General features: G+C 47.0%; 3 protein-coding genes across 3 annotated transcripts; 1 reads left to right on the forward strand and 2 right to left on the reverse strand.

Annotated features, from left to right (window-relative positions):
* Positions 1 to 1,446: 1,446 nt before the first annotated feature.
* H6S33_005238 (uncharacterized protein) lies at positions 1,447 to 2,062 on the reverse strand (the record flags this gene model as incomplete). Its single annotated transcript, XM_044836603.1, has 2 exons — positions 1,447 to 1,964; positions 2,020 to 2,062. The coding sequence occupies 2 exons, from the start codon at positions 2,060 to 2,062 to the stop codon at positions 1,447 to 1,449; spliced, it is 561 nt and encodes a 186-aa protein (XP_044690451.1).
* A 1,858-nt stretch (positions 2,063 to 3,920) lies between these two features.
* H6S33_005239 (uncharacterized protein) lies at positions 3,921 to 6,393 on the reverse strand (the record flags this gene model as incomplete). Its single annotated transcript, XM_044836604.1, has 7 exons — positions 3,921 to 4,225; positions 4,295 to 4,726; positions 4,804 to 5,026; positions 5,088 to 5,378; positions 5,536 to 5,595; positions 5,761 to 5,986; positions 6,062 to 6,393. The coding sequence occupies 7 exons, from the start codon at positions 6,391 to 6,393 to the stop codon at positions 3,921 to 3,923; spliced, it is 1,869 nt and encodes a 622-aa protein (XP_044690452.1).
* An 8,267-nt stretch (positions 6,394 to 14,660) lies between these two features.
* Positions 14,661 to 16,739, forward strand: H6S33_005240 (uncharacterized protein; the record flags this gene model as incomplete). Its single annotated transcript, XM_044836605.1, has 3 exons — positions 14,661 to 15,113; positions 15,219 to 15,636; positions 15,727 to 16,739. The coding sequence occupies 3 exons, from the start codon at positions 14,661 to 14,663 to the stop codon at positions 16,737 to 16,739; spliced, it is 1,884 nt and encodes a 627-aa protein (XP_044690453.1).
* Positions 16,740 to 19,186: the final 2,447 nt, after the last annotated feature.

Consider the following 19,186-nt stretch of genomic DNA (forward strand, 5'->3'; position numbering starts at 1 on the left):
GTACGTTAGGTTCGGTCAAGAATTCTATACACCCATATCAGCATGCCCACACCCACCCACCCAGAGGACAAAAAGAACAAGGAGGAATCCCGCGGAGAGTTAAAGAGCTCCAAGGCATAACGTACTGATACAAAAATGATTTCGCCCGGGCTCGAACCGGGGACCACAAGTGGAACTGTTGTTAGACTTGTGTGATAACCAACTACACCACGAAACCACTGATTTCATGTCTTGTTGGTTGCACCTCGGCGGGCAATACAGGCGGGAAATGTTGCCAAGAATCGACGGACCCGTTGAAAGAAAATTTGCGTCTTGGCGCCAGCTGAAAAACATGGGCCCAAATAATTGAACTGCTGGTTTTAGGTCTATTTATTCAAACCTAATCATGAATAGCTAGACAAGTTATATAAGTACTTCTACTTGGGCTGGTCAAGTTTGCAAGCAGATTCAAAATTAAGCCACTTTGTATTGAATTTGAACCACTCGTCAACAATGTTAGAACTTTCATCCCGAAGGGAGTGATATAAAATCTTTTCTACATTGTATCAAACACTAATAAGTTGGCCATAAGCATGTTTGATGCCTTTATAAAAGGTCCTTGTGATATCCCATTTTATATAATACTAAAATAGGTACGTAGACATACATCTAACCCATTAAGAGGCTAGAAGACATATGTCTTGTGGTATGGAGCGCTCCTTGGATAGCACTGTGCGTGCCTAGAGGGGAGCAATGCGAAACTCCTTGTGAAAAAGAAAACGTCCAAACGAGTGATATGATATGATCGTAGCTTCGTAACCAGCAACATCTCCTAACCAGGCGTCTGCAAAAAGATGACACTCGTCGAATCATGGAACTTATTCTCAGAATGCTTTGTTTATGATTTCGCCCGGGCTCGAACCGGGGACCACAAGTGAAACTGTTGTTAGACTTGTGTGATAACCAACTACACCACGAAACCACGTGAAGGCAGTAATGTAGGCGTATAAAATTCAATAGTATTAACTTTACGATTCGTAAGTCCCACGAACACACTACTCCTCACGATTACTATGTTGTATGATGGCTCAGCTCTAGTAAGTATTGACGCCTTGGCAGTCGTTGGTTGTTTGTTCGAGTTACATACGCTTTGTCTAACTTTGTGAAATTACACGGGTTACAGGGTCAGGGTTAGGCCTGTTAATGGTGTTACTGTGGGTACAGGGATTGCAAAAAAGCATGTCTCGGCTGTATGGACTGGATTCTGTGGAGAACTTTTTGCCGCGAGGTGCGTATTTCGCGTGGACTTCCGGCGAAGAGTAGAGGAATTTTGGTAAGAAGATATAGACAACCAAGGCAGAAATGGCAAATCACGACATTTCACATCAATCATCAAACCACACCCTATGCATTCCCACAAAAAAAGAGATCCACAACACAAAAATCCTGATCCCCAGCTATCCTACATTAATTCTTCTTCTTCCCTTTACTATTTCTCTTCGCCTCCTCCTCCAACTCCATAACCCTCACCTCCTCGCTCTCCTTCCTCTCTGCATACCATTGTCCGCTCTGCAGCACCAACACGCCCACAAGCACCAGCGCCAGAATCACCTGACTTGCCGCCAGCACTCGCAGCGTGTCAACTCTGCCGACCTCCTCGCCATACTCCCCGCTCTCAACTGTTTTCAGTCCGCGTACCACGTTTGTGGCGTACATGATGAGCCCAATCATGTACAGGACCAAACTAGCGCCGTCAAAGAGCATGTTTGACTCGGATGGTTTGTACAGCTTAGTTATGAAGCCGAGGAGCCCAACGGCGACGATGATGTGCAGCACGCGGATTATGATCGGGGGCGAAGAGCTCAGGAGGCGGTAGTGCGACTCGATGGCAGCAAGTATGGGCTCAGAGGGAGCGATGCCGTTCCAGAGAGTGTGGTGGTCGTAGGACCAGTTTGTGAACAGAATCCCGAGGAAGAAACATGTCGCTGTTTCACGGTGTCAGTATCACGTCAGCGCATGAGTAGAAGGGCAGAAACTCACGGCAGATGATCAGAAAGGTCGCGAAAGAGATTTTCGTCGACATCGCGCGGCGGGGCTTGGGCGGGGGTGAATCTGGCGCTGCTTGCGACGGGCTGCAGGTGTGTTAGAGACCAGCGTGTCTGGATCAGAGTGGTCAGTGAGTGCGCACAGGAGTTAAAGAGAATCAGGAGAAGGACTAAGAAGAAGAGGTGTCAATTATATACTTACCAAACTCGTTTGACAAGGGATGAGTTGCAACAAGGCTGAAGATTCAAAGCACGGAGAAGGGGGGCGCAGAGGTTGGTCGATTGGTACAAATACACTGTCCTCACAATTACATACGGTCTTGATGCGGTGAGCGTAACTCCAGAACAGGCATGTGCCAAGGCCAAGAGTCCCAACAGTCAGCGTGCGTAACGCTTGCCGAGGCGCTGGGTGAGGTGGGGCACAAGGCTGCTGCTGCGAATGGTCTGGGTTTGCGCCTTGTGCCTTGCAGAAAATGTATCTGGTTATCTACCTATCTGCTGGATGGTCGATGAGATGTATAGAGCATCCAATTGCTATTACAGTGCCAGTGCAACTAGCATCATTGGCTGTTTTGTCGGTGGTTAGTAGTAGTAGTAGTAGTATAGTAGTACGTAGGCGTCGTTATCGTCTAGTAGCTAGAAGCCTCATCCGTATCCTGGTTTCTTGGCGATGAAGTAGTCGTCCCGATATCTCACTACAGAGAGTAATAGGACTTATTACAGTTATTAAGGCAAACTCCTCGAACTCTACAAGAATGATTACTGATCTGGAATTGACATGGAGTTCAGTTTACCAATGATAGTCAACACTCGGTAAACCCACATACTATCTAGAGACCTCGATCGAAATCTTGAATACGGACTAACGTACTTTGTACCAAATGAATGGTACGCCTTGGACGGAGGCTGAGTAATGATGATTTACTGATAGGTACATATAGCTTATGTATCACCAACCAATTAATCAATCAAGCTAGTGTGGGCCCTATTTACACTTTCCTCAATTCACCGTGTAACGTTCTTCCCGCGATCACGCTGGGCGTTACCTTGACTCCCTGTCACTAAAGCCCTAAACAAGAGCCAATGATCACATTAACCTTTTGCGCTTCACGGTGACAATACCAAGAAGAGAAAGGGTAGTGGCGATGTTTAAACCGCTAATTTCGAGATTCCTCCTCATAGTTTCTTGCGCAGTATAAAACTTAAACCCCCTCTATCAATGTGCTCAACTACATACCTCTCCTCGGAATACCAAAAAAGCTAAACCCATGGAACGTAATAAATGAAACATTTACAACTTGGATTGCCAGTGCAATCTAGCTGAAAGATAACGAAACGACCAGCAAGGGACTCGAACCCTCAACCTCGGTCTTAGGAGGACCACGCGCTACCATTGCGCCAACCAGCCATATTACATAAATCAAAATCGAGTGATCGACCATGACCGCAAAGAACACCGTCTCGCTCAGGCGTGAAACGTAAACGTATGATGTACGATTCACTAGAACGGATGTTGATTAGTTGGTATTTTGCGATGAAAACCGGTCCAAGATCGAGGTAACGAGGCCAGTTTCAATGACTATATTTTCTTCTTAGGTATAGTTGTTCTACTGAGGGGGGTGTTCCGGTGGAGGGGAAGCTCGAAGGAGTCTATACTATATACTTCTTTATCCGAATGTGGACTGTGCCTCACCCCCCACCAAAAGACACCGACCCGTATCGTCCCAATCCAGGATTTTGAACCAAGGCCAGAAAATCTACTCTTAACAAACTAAATCTAGTGCCACAGAGCATTTACTCTCACATTTAAAATACATTTCAGGAAGAATATATCCCCGCCACCACAGTTAACCGCGGCGCCAATATCAGCACACCAAAAGTTACACAGAAAACCTATTATCCCGGCAAAAAGTGCTCAACAATTACCCTTGAGAATTCTGAATCGTACTCACCAAGCAACACTACTTTCCGAGTACTCAAAAAATGTAGTGAGGCGTTGCAGGACTGCATTTTTGCATTGACAATACCATCAGAGGCGAGGGGAGCGCTCGGGAGAGTAGAAAACACACAGGATTCTCCTCTAATATTAGCGTTGCCGGTGATCTTGATGATTATTAGAATGTTTTCGGCGGGCTGGTGAAAAAGAAAGTATTCATAAACATGACCCCCAGTTCCGCGTGCATGGTCCTTCGGATATAGGCCTACAACACAATTTAAAGTTAGTAGTGGTAAGAAAAAATGTTGTTTGCGAGGAGTCTCGAAGTGTTAACCTATCCATATCCCTCTGAAAGGGTGTGACTTATCCGGAGTGTATAACTGTGGACTTAGGGCTATGATAGTCTCCGTATCTAATAACCCAAGTTTGATTTGCTGGCTACCATATTGCAATTGATCTAGAAGCTTGACTGGATACTCTAAATGTGGATTATATGGTGAAATGTTGCAGACAAGACGCTGCGTACTCAAGGAGATGGTTTGATCTTTGTGGTAGGGTTGTGCAATTAGTTCATAAAATTCCGTTGCTTTCCCATTTGATAATATCAATCTGCCACGATCACTAGTCCAAATTTTAACTCGAGTTTCTTGGGATTGTCCCCGACTATTACTGTGAGTACTTGAAGAGCGCCCGCCACATCTTTCTGGGTCCTCAAGGCTATCCGCAAAGTGCATCCCTAGCGATGGAGGAGAATCCTTTCCAGCTTCTTGTGTATCATGTCAGCGAGAAGGCTCTTAATATTTAAATTTATCTGGATCAACGATGGGAGCTTTGAGTGTCTACCAGATGACGTCGAAGTTGGTATTTTTAAGTCTCTTTCAAACTCCTGGAGGTAAAGTAAAGTACTTGAATAAGCTTGGTTCTGCCTATTCTTAAACTTGACCATCTCGGTATGATCTGCATCAACTGGTATTTTCTTCTCGATTGCTGCACCAAGATGAAGTAGTGCGGAATCGGTATCGACTGTAGTCATGTATTCTCCAATCCTTGCAAAGCCGTTTTCTCCCTAAAACACACTATAAATTTCTGTGGGTAGTTGTAAGGTATTTGGTTTCTTAATTACCCACCAGGCCTGATCTTAGAGTCTGGAATCGCTCGTAGAAGCTGATGATACGTAGTTGCATTGCAAAATCAACAAATCTCTCTAGCTCCGAATGGAGTAAATCGGAGTTTTTATTGATCGAGTTGATAAGCTTGGCTCTGTCAGGATGCTCTTCGGGATGAAGCATACTAAGGATATCGTCTACTAGTAATCCACGATGTGAGGTTCCATAAAAGATTACGCCGCGGGTTGCCTGATGTATAGAATAAACGCCAGGGTCATCATGCGGGTTACACTCCTTACTTCTAACCAGAGACTTCACCATTGTATTAGCTTTAGACCCATCAATTAGCCCTTAAACTTATTGAAAGATAAAGATTTGAGTCTAGCTAATGAAGGGTATCCTGCATATATATCCCGGTTTAAATAGATCTATCTGTAAAGAGTATCAGTTTAGAGTGTGAAGGGATTACCTGCGCAACGATGATACCACCGAAATCGTGCCCTATAAAAATAATTGGTCTTTTTCTTTCCTGAAGACCATCGGTTAGGATCACTGGTAATACATATATGCGCTGGCGTTTCAAGAGATGTGATATCGATAAGAGATGGGGTAGTATACAGATGAGGGCCGGATGAGATATCCTTAATAGTGAAGTATTGGGAAGAAATGTCGAAATAAAACCTCAACAACTTACTTCTTCTGACATTCTGGCCTTCTTTAGTTCCTCCAAGAAACCACGGCTATAATCCCTGATTTGGTGGACTCCAGCACTGTGGAGCCTCGAGTCATAACCATATGTCATGGTTCTACAGTTTGGAAGGTCGACGGAAAGAAAGTCACGAAGCCACATTCTACCCAGGTTGCCTTCCCCCCTCCATGATTCAAACGCATGACCGTCAAGTCTTGTTACAGCCACAACACTAAAGCCGCGCCAGTGTATATTAGCTCTTTATTCTGATATAAAATAACTCGTAGAGAACCCAGTGCAATCTTACTCTGCCGTGATATCGTCGGTCTTTGTGAGATAGAGCTGGGTAAGTCCGAAGAAGTTCTTATCTATGGTTATATCGAATAGCTCCCCCGCATCTGTCTCTACCTCCATGTCATAGCTATCCCAATCCACATTGCTAGAATCCTTCAGGTAGCTTGGGAGGGGGTCGAATTGCACAAGAGCAGTTTGTGTCCTGTCATAACATGAGGGAGCAATTGTTGCTTTTATTTTCAATTCCTCGTTTCCATCCACCCTGGAAAGAGTCCTTTTCAAGGCGTCGAGTGTCACTTCCTCGGGTATACCGCGAACCCGGAAAACAGTTAATCTGGAACCCATGGAAAAAGATGAAAGAATCCAGATAGATGGCAGGAGTCTCGAGGGTTATCCTCTCAATAGGAAGTGAAATTAGGTGAGTGGAGAGATAAAACTGGTTCCTGTTCAAATATGTATTTATACGTGTGGCTCTGTGTCAGGCAGCGTTTTTTAGGAATCAAGCTTATTCAGAGAGCGGGGCGCTTCGCTGTGCATATTGCGCCAGCGCACTGCTGGCCAAGATCGTTGACATGATTTAATTTGCAGCTGGGAATACAACTTCAACTTCGCCTTACACAGCCGCAGCAGAAATAAGACTGCCCCAATAACCGCACCGAGTCCTAGCTTCCATTACAGGCTCGAGAGTGATTCTTTCAAAACTTGGTTGTTATGGGCGGGCCATTTACTTGCTAGCGAGGCTTAATTTTGAAAAGGCAGTACAATTCGCCAAGTGTATTTAATTACCTAAGAAGTGTTGATTAGTTGAAGATCAATCAGAGGTCTCAAAGCAAGGTTGGTGCCGAGGAGATTCGGTTCAAAGCGAGGTAATTTTATAAGTATCGCTTTCTAATATTATAGCATATACCAAGTATGTGAGGTGGATAGTCTTTTTGTTTCGTCTAATGCAGCAAAAGACAATCCTACCACTCTCTGCAGAAGCCTAATAAGATAGTATCGGGGCTAAAGTTTCAACTCGACATTCCGATTTGATACGAGGGCGCTAATATCAAACACGGATCAGATGTCGTATTAGCCCAATAATTGATACAGCCTATATATTGTGTTTTATTGAGAACATACCTCTAGAGTACTGCGCCTTCAAACACGAGATACGAGAAGAAATACTTCTTCAAACACCACGAAAATCTACTCATCTAGGGTGTTGTGTTGTGTTGAATATTAATACGTATCTTGGTGGGCTGTTTTTAGCGCTATTGTCTCGAGAGTCACATTACTTAGTGGCAGCTTAAACACTTATACTCTTAATCAAGGCGTTAAAGTAGTTTCTTAGGCCTGTTCCCATCTTGGGTTCAGAAGCATGATATCCCGATCTTTCTCAAATGATCAGCCTTGTACCTCTAACGAGCAAGGTCAAACGCTTATATAACAATATCACCAAGCAAAAACAGCCAACGGCATGACTTCGTGAGCAAAGAACGAGGTGGAAGGAATGCGTATACCCACTTTTGGCATTGATCTCTCTTTAGTTCTAACCATCAATGACTTAACTAGCTAGTTAGTTTCCTCGTAGTAGTAAAGCGATAGGACTGAAGTATCACAATAGCCAGCTAAATTCAGTCCTAGTCCATGTTTAGCTGTACCCTATCTGCGTGTAGAGATCAGTGGGGTTGATATTGACGTCGACGTTAATAAAGACTAGCAGGGACTTTAGCCATCTAACACTTCCGTAGGACACCCGAATAACGGAGATATAACAGTGATATTTTGATTGGCAAGTATATACCAAGCTTCTTATGTAACTAGGCTATGGGGCTTAAACAAAAAAAAAAAAAAAAAAAAAAAGGCTACGGAAGCCAAGACTCGTATATTGAGCCGAGTGATACCCTATGAGTCACTGTAAAAAAAGGAATGTTCTAGCCCAGTCAAGAAATTAGGACTCCCACGGAGTAAGACACATATGGACCAGAACTTAAACGATTTCCGGCCCATCCAGGAAGTGTTCAGGGGGTCTCTCATGCTGGTTATTCTATGAGAGTATTGCAAGGTGATTAGTTTAAGCTTGTTTACTCTCTTAAAGAACTTGAATTAGAAAATCGGCCATCCATCTATCCATAGCAATATTCCCTATCTCTTGATAAATTTGGAAGTACACGGAGCGTCCAAAGCATCCTGGATGGACAGCCTTCCTGGGTAGGCTGATTTCCTGGACGGTGCAGACCAAAAAGAAAATGCTCAATTTCCAGCATTCTATATCTGGGCACGTGAATAGTAGCCAGATTTTCTTTTCTGAGACAGGGTAGATCCCTGACTATTAGGAATGCCCTTTGCAGTGAATCAATGATAAGTACCGCCGAGATATGATTTATCCCAATCTGCCCTCAATTGAGATATCGAGGGTAGCCCCCGTGCCCGATCGATCTCGCGGCCGCAGGCTCCACTGGCTCAAAGATCTCTAGTGGCTGGTTATGACAATGAAGGATTGTACCGACCTGGTGTTCTAGTTGGTCGCCCACTACTAGATCTATAGAACGTGTCCGTTATTGGGGCGGTAGAACAGCAAAATTTAGCATGGTATAGTTAATCTGACAACTCCATAGATGCGGTCACTGCGGCTATGCAGAGGTTGTATCAGGTTGTTTTCAACAAGAACAAGGGTATTATAGAACGATACACTGGCATATAATATCCGAATATGGGACACGATTTTCAGTAGTAAAATCACGACACTATAGGCCCTCAAAATTGGATAAATAGTGGTTTTTAGGGTAAAATATCCCGGTCATAGTACAAGAAACTGTTGAGTCCCCATCTCAAACTTCGAAGTTTCCAGCGGTCTCGGCATATTAATGACCGATTCTGTAATCTATCCGGTCCAATACTATCATTGACGTAAAGAAAATATCATACGCTGTTTTCCGATTCAATTTTTCTTACTGGAGATGGGTTATGCGTGGTAGTTGACCGATAACTTCCCACTTGCCATTGAGCCAGAAAGGAATATATCCTTATATCTGAAAGAAAGAATTGCACACATATAACTAGTCGAAGGATCGATATCCTTGTATAGAGTATGCCGCCGAGCAATTCAGGAACCCAATCGGCGTTTTAGACATCATAAGGCAATCGGGGGATCTCGGTCATTAAACATCACACCACAGTACAGGTATGAATGCATCGGTGAGAGCGAGTGATATCACATGATGCAAACAACACATCTCACGGGGTACTTGACAAAACAAAGTACCAGGGTAATGTGCAGCTCTTCTATCTTATTTCTCTGCAAATTTTACTTCAATATATAACTGGTTCCATTCCATCACCGGCGGGCGGGCGGTCCACCGGCCCGTTGGCGAATGCTGTGTCGTCCGGCCAGCTGGCACAAGACCGGGTTTCAGCGCCCGTGGTTGTGGAACTCCCGCGGAGACCCTGCAAACTGGTGCGCAAGTGGTACAGCTCCTCGTGCATACAGCTTGCTTGCAGGTTGTCCAGGAAGGAGCGAGTGGGTGGTGAACGTCAAGGTGATAACCGCGGCCGTGCTCTCATGCCGGCTCTGCTGGAATTGGCAGGGTACCGCCAAAACTCGAGAAATTGGCTATGCATGCAAGATCAAAAGTACTACTAATGGTCACTTCTGAGGCTGATCAATAGCGTTCAACCAATCGTTAAAGAGATAATCCCTGGCCGGAGATAGCCAATTTATCGAGTTTTGGCGGTATTGTACTGGGCACGTCAATCAACGACCTTCATCTCTCTGATGTTCTCCAGTGCCGTAGGTCTAACGGTACGGCTCCTGTTGCCTACACCATCTCGATAGAAGCGAAGAACCTCAAGGATTCCCAAACCCCCTGACACATGTATGCAGATTGCTAATAGGTAGCATATCATATCAATCATCATATAAAACTCTCGGCAGATCCACGCTGCGCTGCACTGCACTGCATCATCAAGTAAATAAAGAGTGCCTGCTTGTATAGACTCACGCAGTTACATACCTATAAGATAATCACTCCGTTTGGCTACCAACTCACATATATAGACCCACCCAGGTGAATATTTCAAAACCCCCCGCCGCTGCAGCTCGAGATGCTGGTGGTGCTCTGTTCATTCATTTATGCCAGCCTCAATTACTTGCCGAAGCTGCGAGAAAGAAATAACCTTACTGCCTGCGCACCGCCACAGGCATGACAGGCATATGTAGCCACACGCAGACAGAGCAAAAGATCTGCACCCAGGACGGAAAAACCACTGCCTCGGGACTGAGTTTTTTTTTCCCTCCCCTCTCTCGCGGATTTTCGGTGTTGAAGAGTCCGGGCGATCTCATTTGAGGGATCTGGAGGAAGAGAGGGAGCGGGTGATCTACATTGCTTTCTTATATCGGGGGATGGCTGTAAGGGACGCGGCAGGAGCATCGACGGTAACCCTCGGGGTAGAGTAAAATGAAAGCTCCGAAGAAACGAAACAACCAGCCGCAGTGCGGATTTCGAACTGGTCCGTTGATCGGGTAATCCCGGAGTTCAGCCTTCACCAGTGAACGCTTGTTTGTTTTGATTTCGAGAAGGGCGGTTTTGAAATCGGCCTATTGCGAGGAAAGAAAAAGGACAGTTATGCATATATAGCTGGTATTGCAGGTTGAGTTTGGCAATGGGGTTAAAGTACTTACATGTCGAGGTCAAAGCAGAAGACCTTGTGACTGTCCTAAGAATGCATGATAACTGGAAATCCCAATGTGATTGATATGAAGTTTTTATTTCAACTACCTGCATGCTGTTGGTGTTGTTTCTCATCGTCAAGTCAAGCTGCTCCGCGTAAAATTTATTCCAGATGTCATGTATGTATGTACTCTGCCCTGCCACCTAGGTATAGCTACCCCAATGACACGTTGGCCGAGATGTCTGCACCGTTATCAGTGCCAGTGCCAAAGATGGTTACCCGTCGGTAGGGAGGTGTGCTTATCGATTCGATTGCCATACGTGTAGACAAGGCGTTGTAGAGTATGTAGACCTTGTGCCGCATGAGTTTATGTGCATTAGAATTAATCGTGCGGTGAAAATATGAGACAGGTTATTTCACCACCCTCTCTACACGAGCTATCACTCGCTATGGGGTGAAGAATTTATGGCTCCTCTCAGCCCAGCATAAGCACGATATGCCATGGCTCGAAGCACCACATTCCTTGCTGTCCTTTACCAGGGCATCCGGAATTATTGTTTTCCCTGCTGCGGCCCTGGTTTGCTATCTCGGATTTCTTTTTTATCCCACACGAAATTCTTAGATATTTGAGAGAGTTGCTATTGTAGGCAGTAATCCGGTTGGTACGATATGAATATAGGGTGCCTGATTCAGAAATGTTTGCTTGTCTGGTAGATCAGTAATCATCAATTGGTTTGGCCGGGGGGGGGGGCTATATCACATCCCTTATATGTATTGAACCTCGTGTGCATCAATCGGACTCCTCCGAGGATCGAGGTGTCAACAATACTGTTGGGGATGCTGCTGCTGCCACATCTCTGGATGAGTAAACCAATAGATAAGTTCCTGGCTGGGTGATGATGATGATGGTTTTTATGCTTCTTTTGAGATCCTGTGACTGTGCTCCCCTGCAGTTCGACATAGAGGCATCGGATTGGCCGGGCGGCACGTCGGGCCATTACATCTCGTGCTCGTGCCCTACAAGCTCCAACGGGCCGGCCGTTGATAAATCGGCAGATCGGCACCGAGTGTTGACAGTGCCATTCAAGGAGAAGCTTGCCTGTCTGCCTTGCATCTCAAGGTTTCTCTAGCTTTCTGGGCATCCGTTTACTTACATGAGCTGAGCTGTTGTATACGTAGAAAGCACGAGCGAACAAACGACAAATGACTACCACCGCGGGGGCCACGGCAACGGCAACGGCAACGGCACAAGATTGCATTGGGGTTTTTCGCTATTTTTTCTACAACGGCGCATGGCTCTCTGCCTGTCTCTTGCCTCACACTCCCTGCTCATTGGGTCGCGATAGGAGGAGGACGAAGGGAAATAACGCTATTGGATCACTGGGAGAAGACAAAACTGACAATAATCACAAGAAAGCCAATCCACACATGCCGATCGCCCGATCAGAGTCAAAATCAGATCAAACAACCTTTCGTCCGCTTATTTGATTCGTTTCGCTAGTCACGGTGATGATATTATCTGCAGTCACCAGTGCCGAGCCTGTCTTTCTCAGGACAAAAAAGGCGAGTGAAGAAAAGCTTGACTGGCCAAGGCCCCCCACGTTAAACAAGCACTTGCTGCAGCTGGAAGGGAGGGGAAGGGAGGTTGGATGGGGAAAACAAGCATCGCTGAGAGGCTTGGCGAGGCGCTAACGGGCTGTGTGCCGGTAGGTAGGGCAGATGGGGAGGGGGGGAGAGAGCAGGGTTTGGGGTGATGTCACTTGTCATTGCCGCGGATGGATTGGCGGCTGCTGCCCATAAAAACTCGCGAGAGAGCACGAACGGCGAGCTGCCCTGGCTTCCTTCTTAACTCCCCTCCGAGATCTAGAGATGGGAATGGAAGGAGATGTGTCGATAGGGAATGGTCATATTTCAGACACAGAACTACTGACTGGCTCTAGTTACAGGCCTTGTGGGTAATGTTTGATTTGCATTTTTCTTATTCATAGCGCATTTGGTAAAGAAGTCCCCGAGACGGCGAGAGCGAAAGGACGGTGGGCTGGAAAATTGAAAAAGGGAGGGATGCGATGAGAGGGGGGTTGTTTACTGAGAACAGATTGGGGTTGTTGATACGCTATGTCCTTTTCGGCTGTGTGAGTGCTGCGGATGTGAGGCCGCTAGCGAAGTAGGGGAAAGTGGGAGGGGGTAGTGAGCGAAAGGAAAAAAAACTCCCTTCTTCCTCCGGAAACTGGAATGTTACATATTGAGTTCTTTGTTTCGAGTGCGGTCCCAGCAGCACTATGTGCAACAGCACAGAATGGAAGGGATGGAAGTAAAGAGAGTCGGATGTGGAGATTTGGACTCTTTACTCTCCCCCTTCACCTTTCCCCCTCCTCCTCCCTTCCGTTCCCGTTGAGCCCAGACACGCACACTGAAAAAGTGTGCAAGCCACAAAAAAAAAATAAAAAGCAGATAGAAAAAACAAGCCTTTAGCAAGAAAGCCCAGTCCCAGTCCCAGCTGTTGTTACTCGCGCAGAAGAGCGTGGTGAGCGTGGTCGGTGCAGTGCAGAGTGCAGCGCGTGGTGTGCGATAGGTACTTGTCCGACTCTAGCGTCGCTGTGTGTGTGAGTGTGGGTGAGAGTGTGTGGTTTACTAGCAGGGTGGGTGTGAGGAAAGAGATGGGTGGTTGGAAGGGCTCATAAATGGGCTGTGGACCTGCCATGCTGCCGAGAGAAAGCTCGGCGTGGAGCAAGCAAGCAAGCAAGCAAGAAACGGGAACCCAGGGATCGAATTGCGAAGGGGGTAGACACAAGCATTTTCCAAGACTTCGACAGGTTCCGCACCCAAGAGATCCACAGACAGGAAGTGTGCGAGTTCGTCGTAAGCATCCTGAATACCAAGGAAAAGGGAAAGAAACCGGAGAGACCCAGCGTAGCCGTTCACCAATAATTCCGTCCACATAAGTTAACTCCATTCCACGGTCAACTGTATCCATTCAGGCCTCTGCGTTATATTCCCTGTTACTGTCAGAAAGAAAGCAAGTGCCTCAATCCAACATTTCACCCAGTCAGCTTGCTGCGAGATCGGTCGGCATTTGTTATTGCTATTATTATAATCGATTTTATCGGCACAGCGTCATCTCACAGTTCACTTTTCTAAGAGAGCCCGCGTTCTTTCGTTCTTCGTTCCGTCCTCTTTCTCACTCCTGCCTTTTCTTTTACTTTCCTCTTTCTCTCTCTCGCTTGATCTCGCTTTTCACTCACTCTAAACTAAACTCATTCATTCAACCCCCTTCTCACGCCCCCCTTACCTTACCTTTATTTTTTCACTTCCTCCCCTCGTCCCCACCACCCCTTCCATCCACACACACATATCCCCTCCACCACCCCCCAATCTTTCTTTCCCTTCCATCTATCAATCCATCCCTCCAACAGAAAGGCTTATCATACCCTCCCAAGACTTAGCCCTGGAGTAGCCAAGCTTTCTTCCCTCCCCTATCTGTCAAAGACCTTGACTCTCCCTCCACCCCCCGACGGGTTGCTGCCTGTGCCTTTACTTTCACCTCCGCCACTTGCTGCAGGATCAAGCCTTTTGGTGTTCCTCTCCGTCGGATTTACCGAGGATCTTGCCCTACTTCCTCTTCCAACTACAAGTATAGATCATCGAACTCTTAGTATTCCACCCCCCTCTACCAAGTCTTCCCACATCCCCCGCCAACTATCTGCCTACCTCATTCTTCTCCATCTCCTCACATCGCCTCGCCATATATATAGCCTTGGTGGCCCTGAGTACATCCTAAAGCCCTTCGCTGCTCCCCTTTCTTGGCAGCAGCTGCCATCTTATCCGACTCGTTCGATACGGTCGGAGCTGTATCCGATCTGAACGCGACATCACATTCGTCGCCGATAGTCACTGGGGAAACCTCATCCCCACCCCCTTCCCTAGGAGCAGTAGCTCCACGAATATCCCTCTACACAAAAATGACATCTAAAAGTTCCTCCAAACCGTCGCTGCTGAATCGTCTTCGGTCAAAGACTTCAACACTGTCGCTGACTGGACTAAGACCGTCGCGCCGTACATTGGGCGATTTTCACATCCGACTAAATGACCCCCATCGTGTATACTCACCAACAGACACTGTCAAGGGATCGGTATGCCTCACCGTCGAAAAAGCACTAAACTTCACACACCTCGTCGTAAATCTGGTTGGCCGCGTGGACCTGAACTTGCCGTCGACAAAGGATTCGGGAAAGAAACGTAAGGAGTGGGATGCAGAATACGACGATGGATCCGGTGGCGGAATTGTGCTGTGTAGGGACGAGAGCGTACTATGTGGTGAGGGAAGACTAGAGCCGGGAAAGTACGAGTTCAAGTTCGAATTGTTCTTCGTCCCGGTTGGGAAGATGGTTGGAGGTCTGCCAAGTTCTTTGGATGTAGGTATACCCTTCGTACTCGTCCAATATTTATTGGCGCCGCCAAGCAAATGTTCTTGTGTTGTGTAGTTGAGCCGAGCTGACAGCTGACTGACGTGATTGTAGTTTGAGAAGGGTTCAATATCGTACACGATATCGTCGACTCTAACGCGGCCTACAACGTTGTCGCCGACTACAACATGTACAACAAATATCAATCTTCTAGAGACTATTGATATCGGCCGTCTACCAAAACCAAAGCCACACATTATCCAACTGGAGCCTATTGTATCTCGGCGGTCACGGAAACGACCTTCATCACCGGCAACTACACCCTCGGTCGCCTCATCACCAAACAGTTCCCTCGGAAATTTACCACCTTCCTCGGACCCCGGCTATCTATCACCAACATCCACTCCGGCATATATAAAATCAAAAACTATCACTACATCTATCGAGATGGCGAATGGCGGTGCTCTTCGTGGTGACAATATCCCTATAAAGATATCCGTCCGCCACACAAAAGCAATCAAATCCTTGAATGGTATAATATTAACCCTTTACCGGCAGACTCGTTTTGACCCAGCACATCGCCCACAACCATTGAAAAAGGCACTTACTACGACGGCTGTAGGCAGTGGTACATTTCGGAAGGACCTGTCACAGACTGTCATGCCGCTGATAATCGACCCCAAAACCCTCACTGCTGTCGTGAGGGCCAATCTGAGAGTCCCTGAAGATGTATTTCCTACAATCAATTCAGTTCCCGGAGGAGAGGTATCATTTAGATATTGGGTTGAGGTTGTAGTAGATCTCGGTGGGAAGCTAAGCGGAAGGGACGATATATTCATTGGCGGCGGAACAACAATACCTGGACTGTCTAGGCCAAAGAGTGCGGGAGAAGGGGGTGTGCGGATAGCAAGCGAAGGGGGGGTTATGATTGAGACGGAAAGAATAAGGAAACGGGAAAAAAGCGTTATATTTTGCAAAGTTCCGGTTGTGATCGGCAGTGTGGATTCAGTGACCGGAAGGGGAAGAAGGGCTGGAATTCGGCAGATATCAATACCGCAGGTACCTCAGGTAGCAGAGGAGATGAATAACGTGGTGGAGGTAGAATTGGCACCACCAGCGTCTCCAACAATACAATTTCCTCAGGAAGAGTCAGAGGTACATGGCGAAGGCCAGGGGAACTGGAATGAGCAAGCACCGGACTACACGCGGCACCCAGAAGAATCACATTATCAAGACATGCCACTACCACCGCACGAACCTGAACGAGAAAACGCGGAACCACACGAAGAAATGGACGAGAAAACACGAATACGCTTTGCCGAACAATCGCTCCTACCCAGTGCACCACCCGGGCTAGAAGCAGGTGAGAGCAGCGCTAGTGCTCCACCACTTACACCCGCGGAGATGCCCGACTATATGTACTATCCATCGGCCCCGCCGATGGAGCCTTCAGATCAGCATCACCAAGATGTACAAGAAGGAGTGGACGACAAACAGGAGGCCGAAAGGCTGCGATTGCTTGCATCAGCGGGCAGCCCTGACGATAATGCAGGAGAGGGTAGCAGCAATGCGCCAAGTGCTCCTGTATTAGATGAACATGATCTTGAGGGCGGACTGCCAAGATACCAACGATAACACGCATGAGCCTTGAAGAATTCGAGAGTTTTTCTTGTTTCATATTCTCTCTTTTTGCCTTAACTTGGGAATTTTATCTTCGTTTTATTATGATGAGGGCGGGAGTGTCGAGGAGTAAATACTTTTTTTTATTTTGCATTTTTCTGGACAAAATTTGCGACGGAGCAGAGCTTTTTTTTTTATTTTTCTTTTACTATTTTACTTAGTGTCTATTTTTTTATCACTCGTTTCTGGTTGATTCATTTGGACTTGTTCATTCACTCATCAATCACATCTTTTTTTATGTTTATTTTCTTATTTGAACCAACTTCTTTTGCCCGATCTCCGGTTGAGGTGGGTTGTGTGGTTGTAGGGATGTGCGTGCAAAAAGGGGGGCAAAAACGGAGAAGGATCCGGATCATTGGGATGGAGTCTGTCACTTGTTTTTTTCCTTTCTATTTCTATATTTCCATTCGCGCTTGCTTGCTTGTATGTTGATGTTATGTTTTGAGAGCATTGTTTCTTTATTTCGTTTCTTGTGTATTTTTGTTCTTTTTTTTTTTTTTTTTTTTTCGTCTCATGAAAGGGCGCGATCGAGACTTTTGGTGTCCCTCCACTCTAGTACTGCGGCGTTTGGTAAATATGAATTTCTCTGGACAGAGTTGTCCCCCCCATCCCATCTCTTCTCTGATCTGGGGGTGTGGGGGTAACAACCACAACAACTACTACTACTGCTACTACTACTTCTACTACTACATAAGTGATTTCAATCCTTTGGGGATGCTCTGCTCTACCTAAGTACAGTGCCTACTTTTCACATGTGCTTGCTGTATGCACCGCGATCGAGAATGTGAATCTGATGAGTGATTTTTTCTGCCTTGTCCTCCTAGCTACAAGTCTTCCTTCTCTCGATCTTCGGAGAATTCGTGGTGTGCTACTATGGAGACGTACCCGGGGCGCGCGAAGGGCGGGGCGCCGGTCACACAAGACCCCCCATCCCTATCCCCTCCCCCTGGCTTTTCGTTTCGGCGCCTCCGGCTGGTGGGTAGAATGCGCATGGGATGTCACTCGTGGGTTTGTCAAGTATTGTTATGCAGTAGATGTTGTGTTTGTAATTGCATAAACGAGACGTTGCAGGATGTGGAAGGATGACCGAGTGGTTAAGGTGTGTGACTCAAGAATTCAGTTCTTTCTTGCTTAGTAAGCGAGGTTTCTCATGGGCCTAGCCCGCGGGGGTTCGAATCCCCCTCCTTTCATCAGCTTTTTGCTCGTTGCGGTGGGTGGACGGACAATGGCGGGCGGAGGTGTTCATTTTTGGCGGCAGGGGAGTGGGTTGTGCGGACGGAGCATGCAGTGCGGTGGTGGTTCATTGGTTGGTGGGTGGTGGTGGAGTGAGCGGTGGGGTGGTGGTAAGTCATGCGCTATCACTCGCAGGATTGTGCCTTGGCTGGTTATTTCAAATGACAAATACATGCAGGCTTCGGGGTGTTCCAAAGATCGCAACGGGAAAGACTGTCCGCGCTCCGCCTTGATAAGAGATTTCGGGACCCTTACTTAGTGCAATTCCCTAACAGTACAAGATCCCGTCGAGAATAGTGGATACCTGATGGATCCTCCAGTAGGTATATCCAGTCTATGGGCGGGTAAGCCACCACGTTTCACCTCTGGCATGTGAAGATCAACTCCAAATCCAAGTAGTCATGTCATTCCATCTGCACGGCCGGGAAACCGCTGGCCGAATAGTTTTCCAGCACGCCAACTGAACTGTACATACATGTAGTTATCGAGTCTGCCTGTCTGCCTGCCTGTGTGACAAATTGTTATCCCACTCGGGGTTTTGTACGCCCGTTCCACTACCCCCCCACTTTCCTTTCCTGCGCCCCGGCCATAAATAGCGCCGTATGTAGTACGATATAATACGGTACGGCACTGAGATTCTCCGAGCTGGTGTGTGTGTGATTATGGACGGGGGATGGGGTTTGGGTTTGGGTTTGGGTTTGGTTATTCGGGCCGGGCCGGCTCAGCCACTATCCGATCGCGAGCTAGCACGTTGGTTCGCCTGTACATGTGCAGCAAATGGGAAACCGGGGATTGGGTGGCCGGAGGGGAAGGCGGAAAGAGGGATTTCCGGGGAGGCTGTGGTTGTGGGTTATTAATTCGTGCTGTGGGGACACAATATCTGGCATGTGGGTGGTTCGGGGCAGCGGCCGCGTCGGGGGTGCTTGATATCCGGTCTGGAAATTTCTTTTCTGGCCGGCTACGGGCGTTGGAGTTGTACGTAACGTTATGTGGAGCGGTAAGGTTGAAAATCAAAGGGCAAGCTACATGTGGTTGGCCTTTTTGAACTGCTTGATCAATGGTGCGGTATACATGCACTACATGTATGTACCGCCTTATCTGGACCAAGCCTGAATCGACAGGCAGCAGCACATACATGACGTACATGCAGTAGTAGTAGTACAATGCAG

This window comes from Morchella sextelata (assembly GCF_020137385.1).
Source record: "Morchella sextelata strain SCLS chromosome Unknown scls_19, whole genome shotgun sequence".
Classification (NCBI taxonomy): Eukaryota; Fungi; Ascomycota; class Pezizomycetes; order Pezizales; family Morchellaceae; genus Morchella; species Morchella sextelata.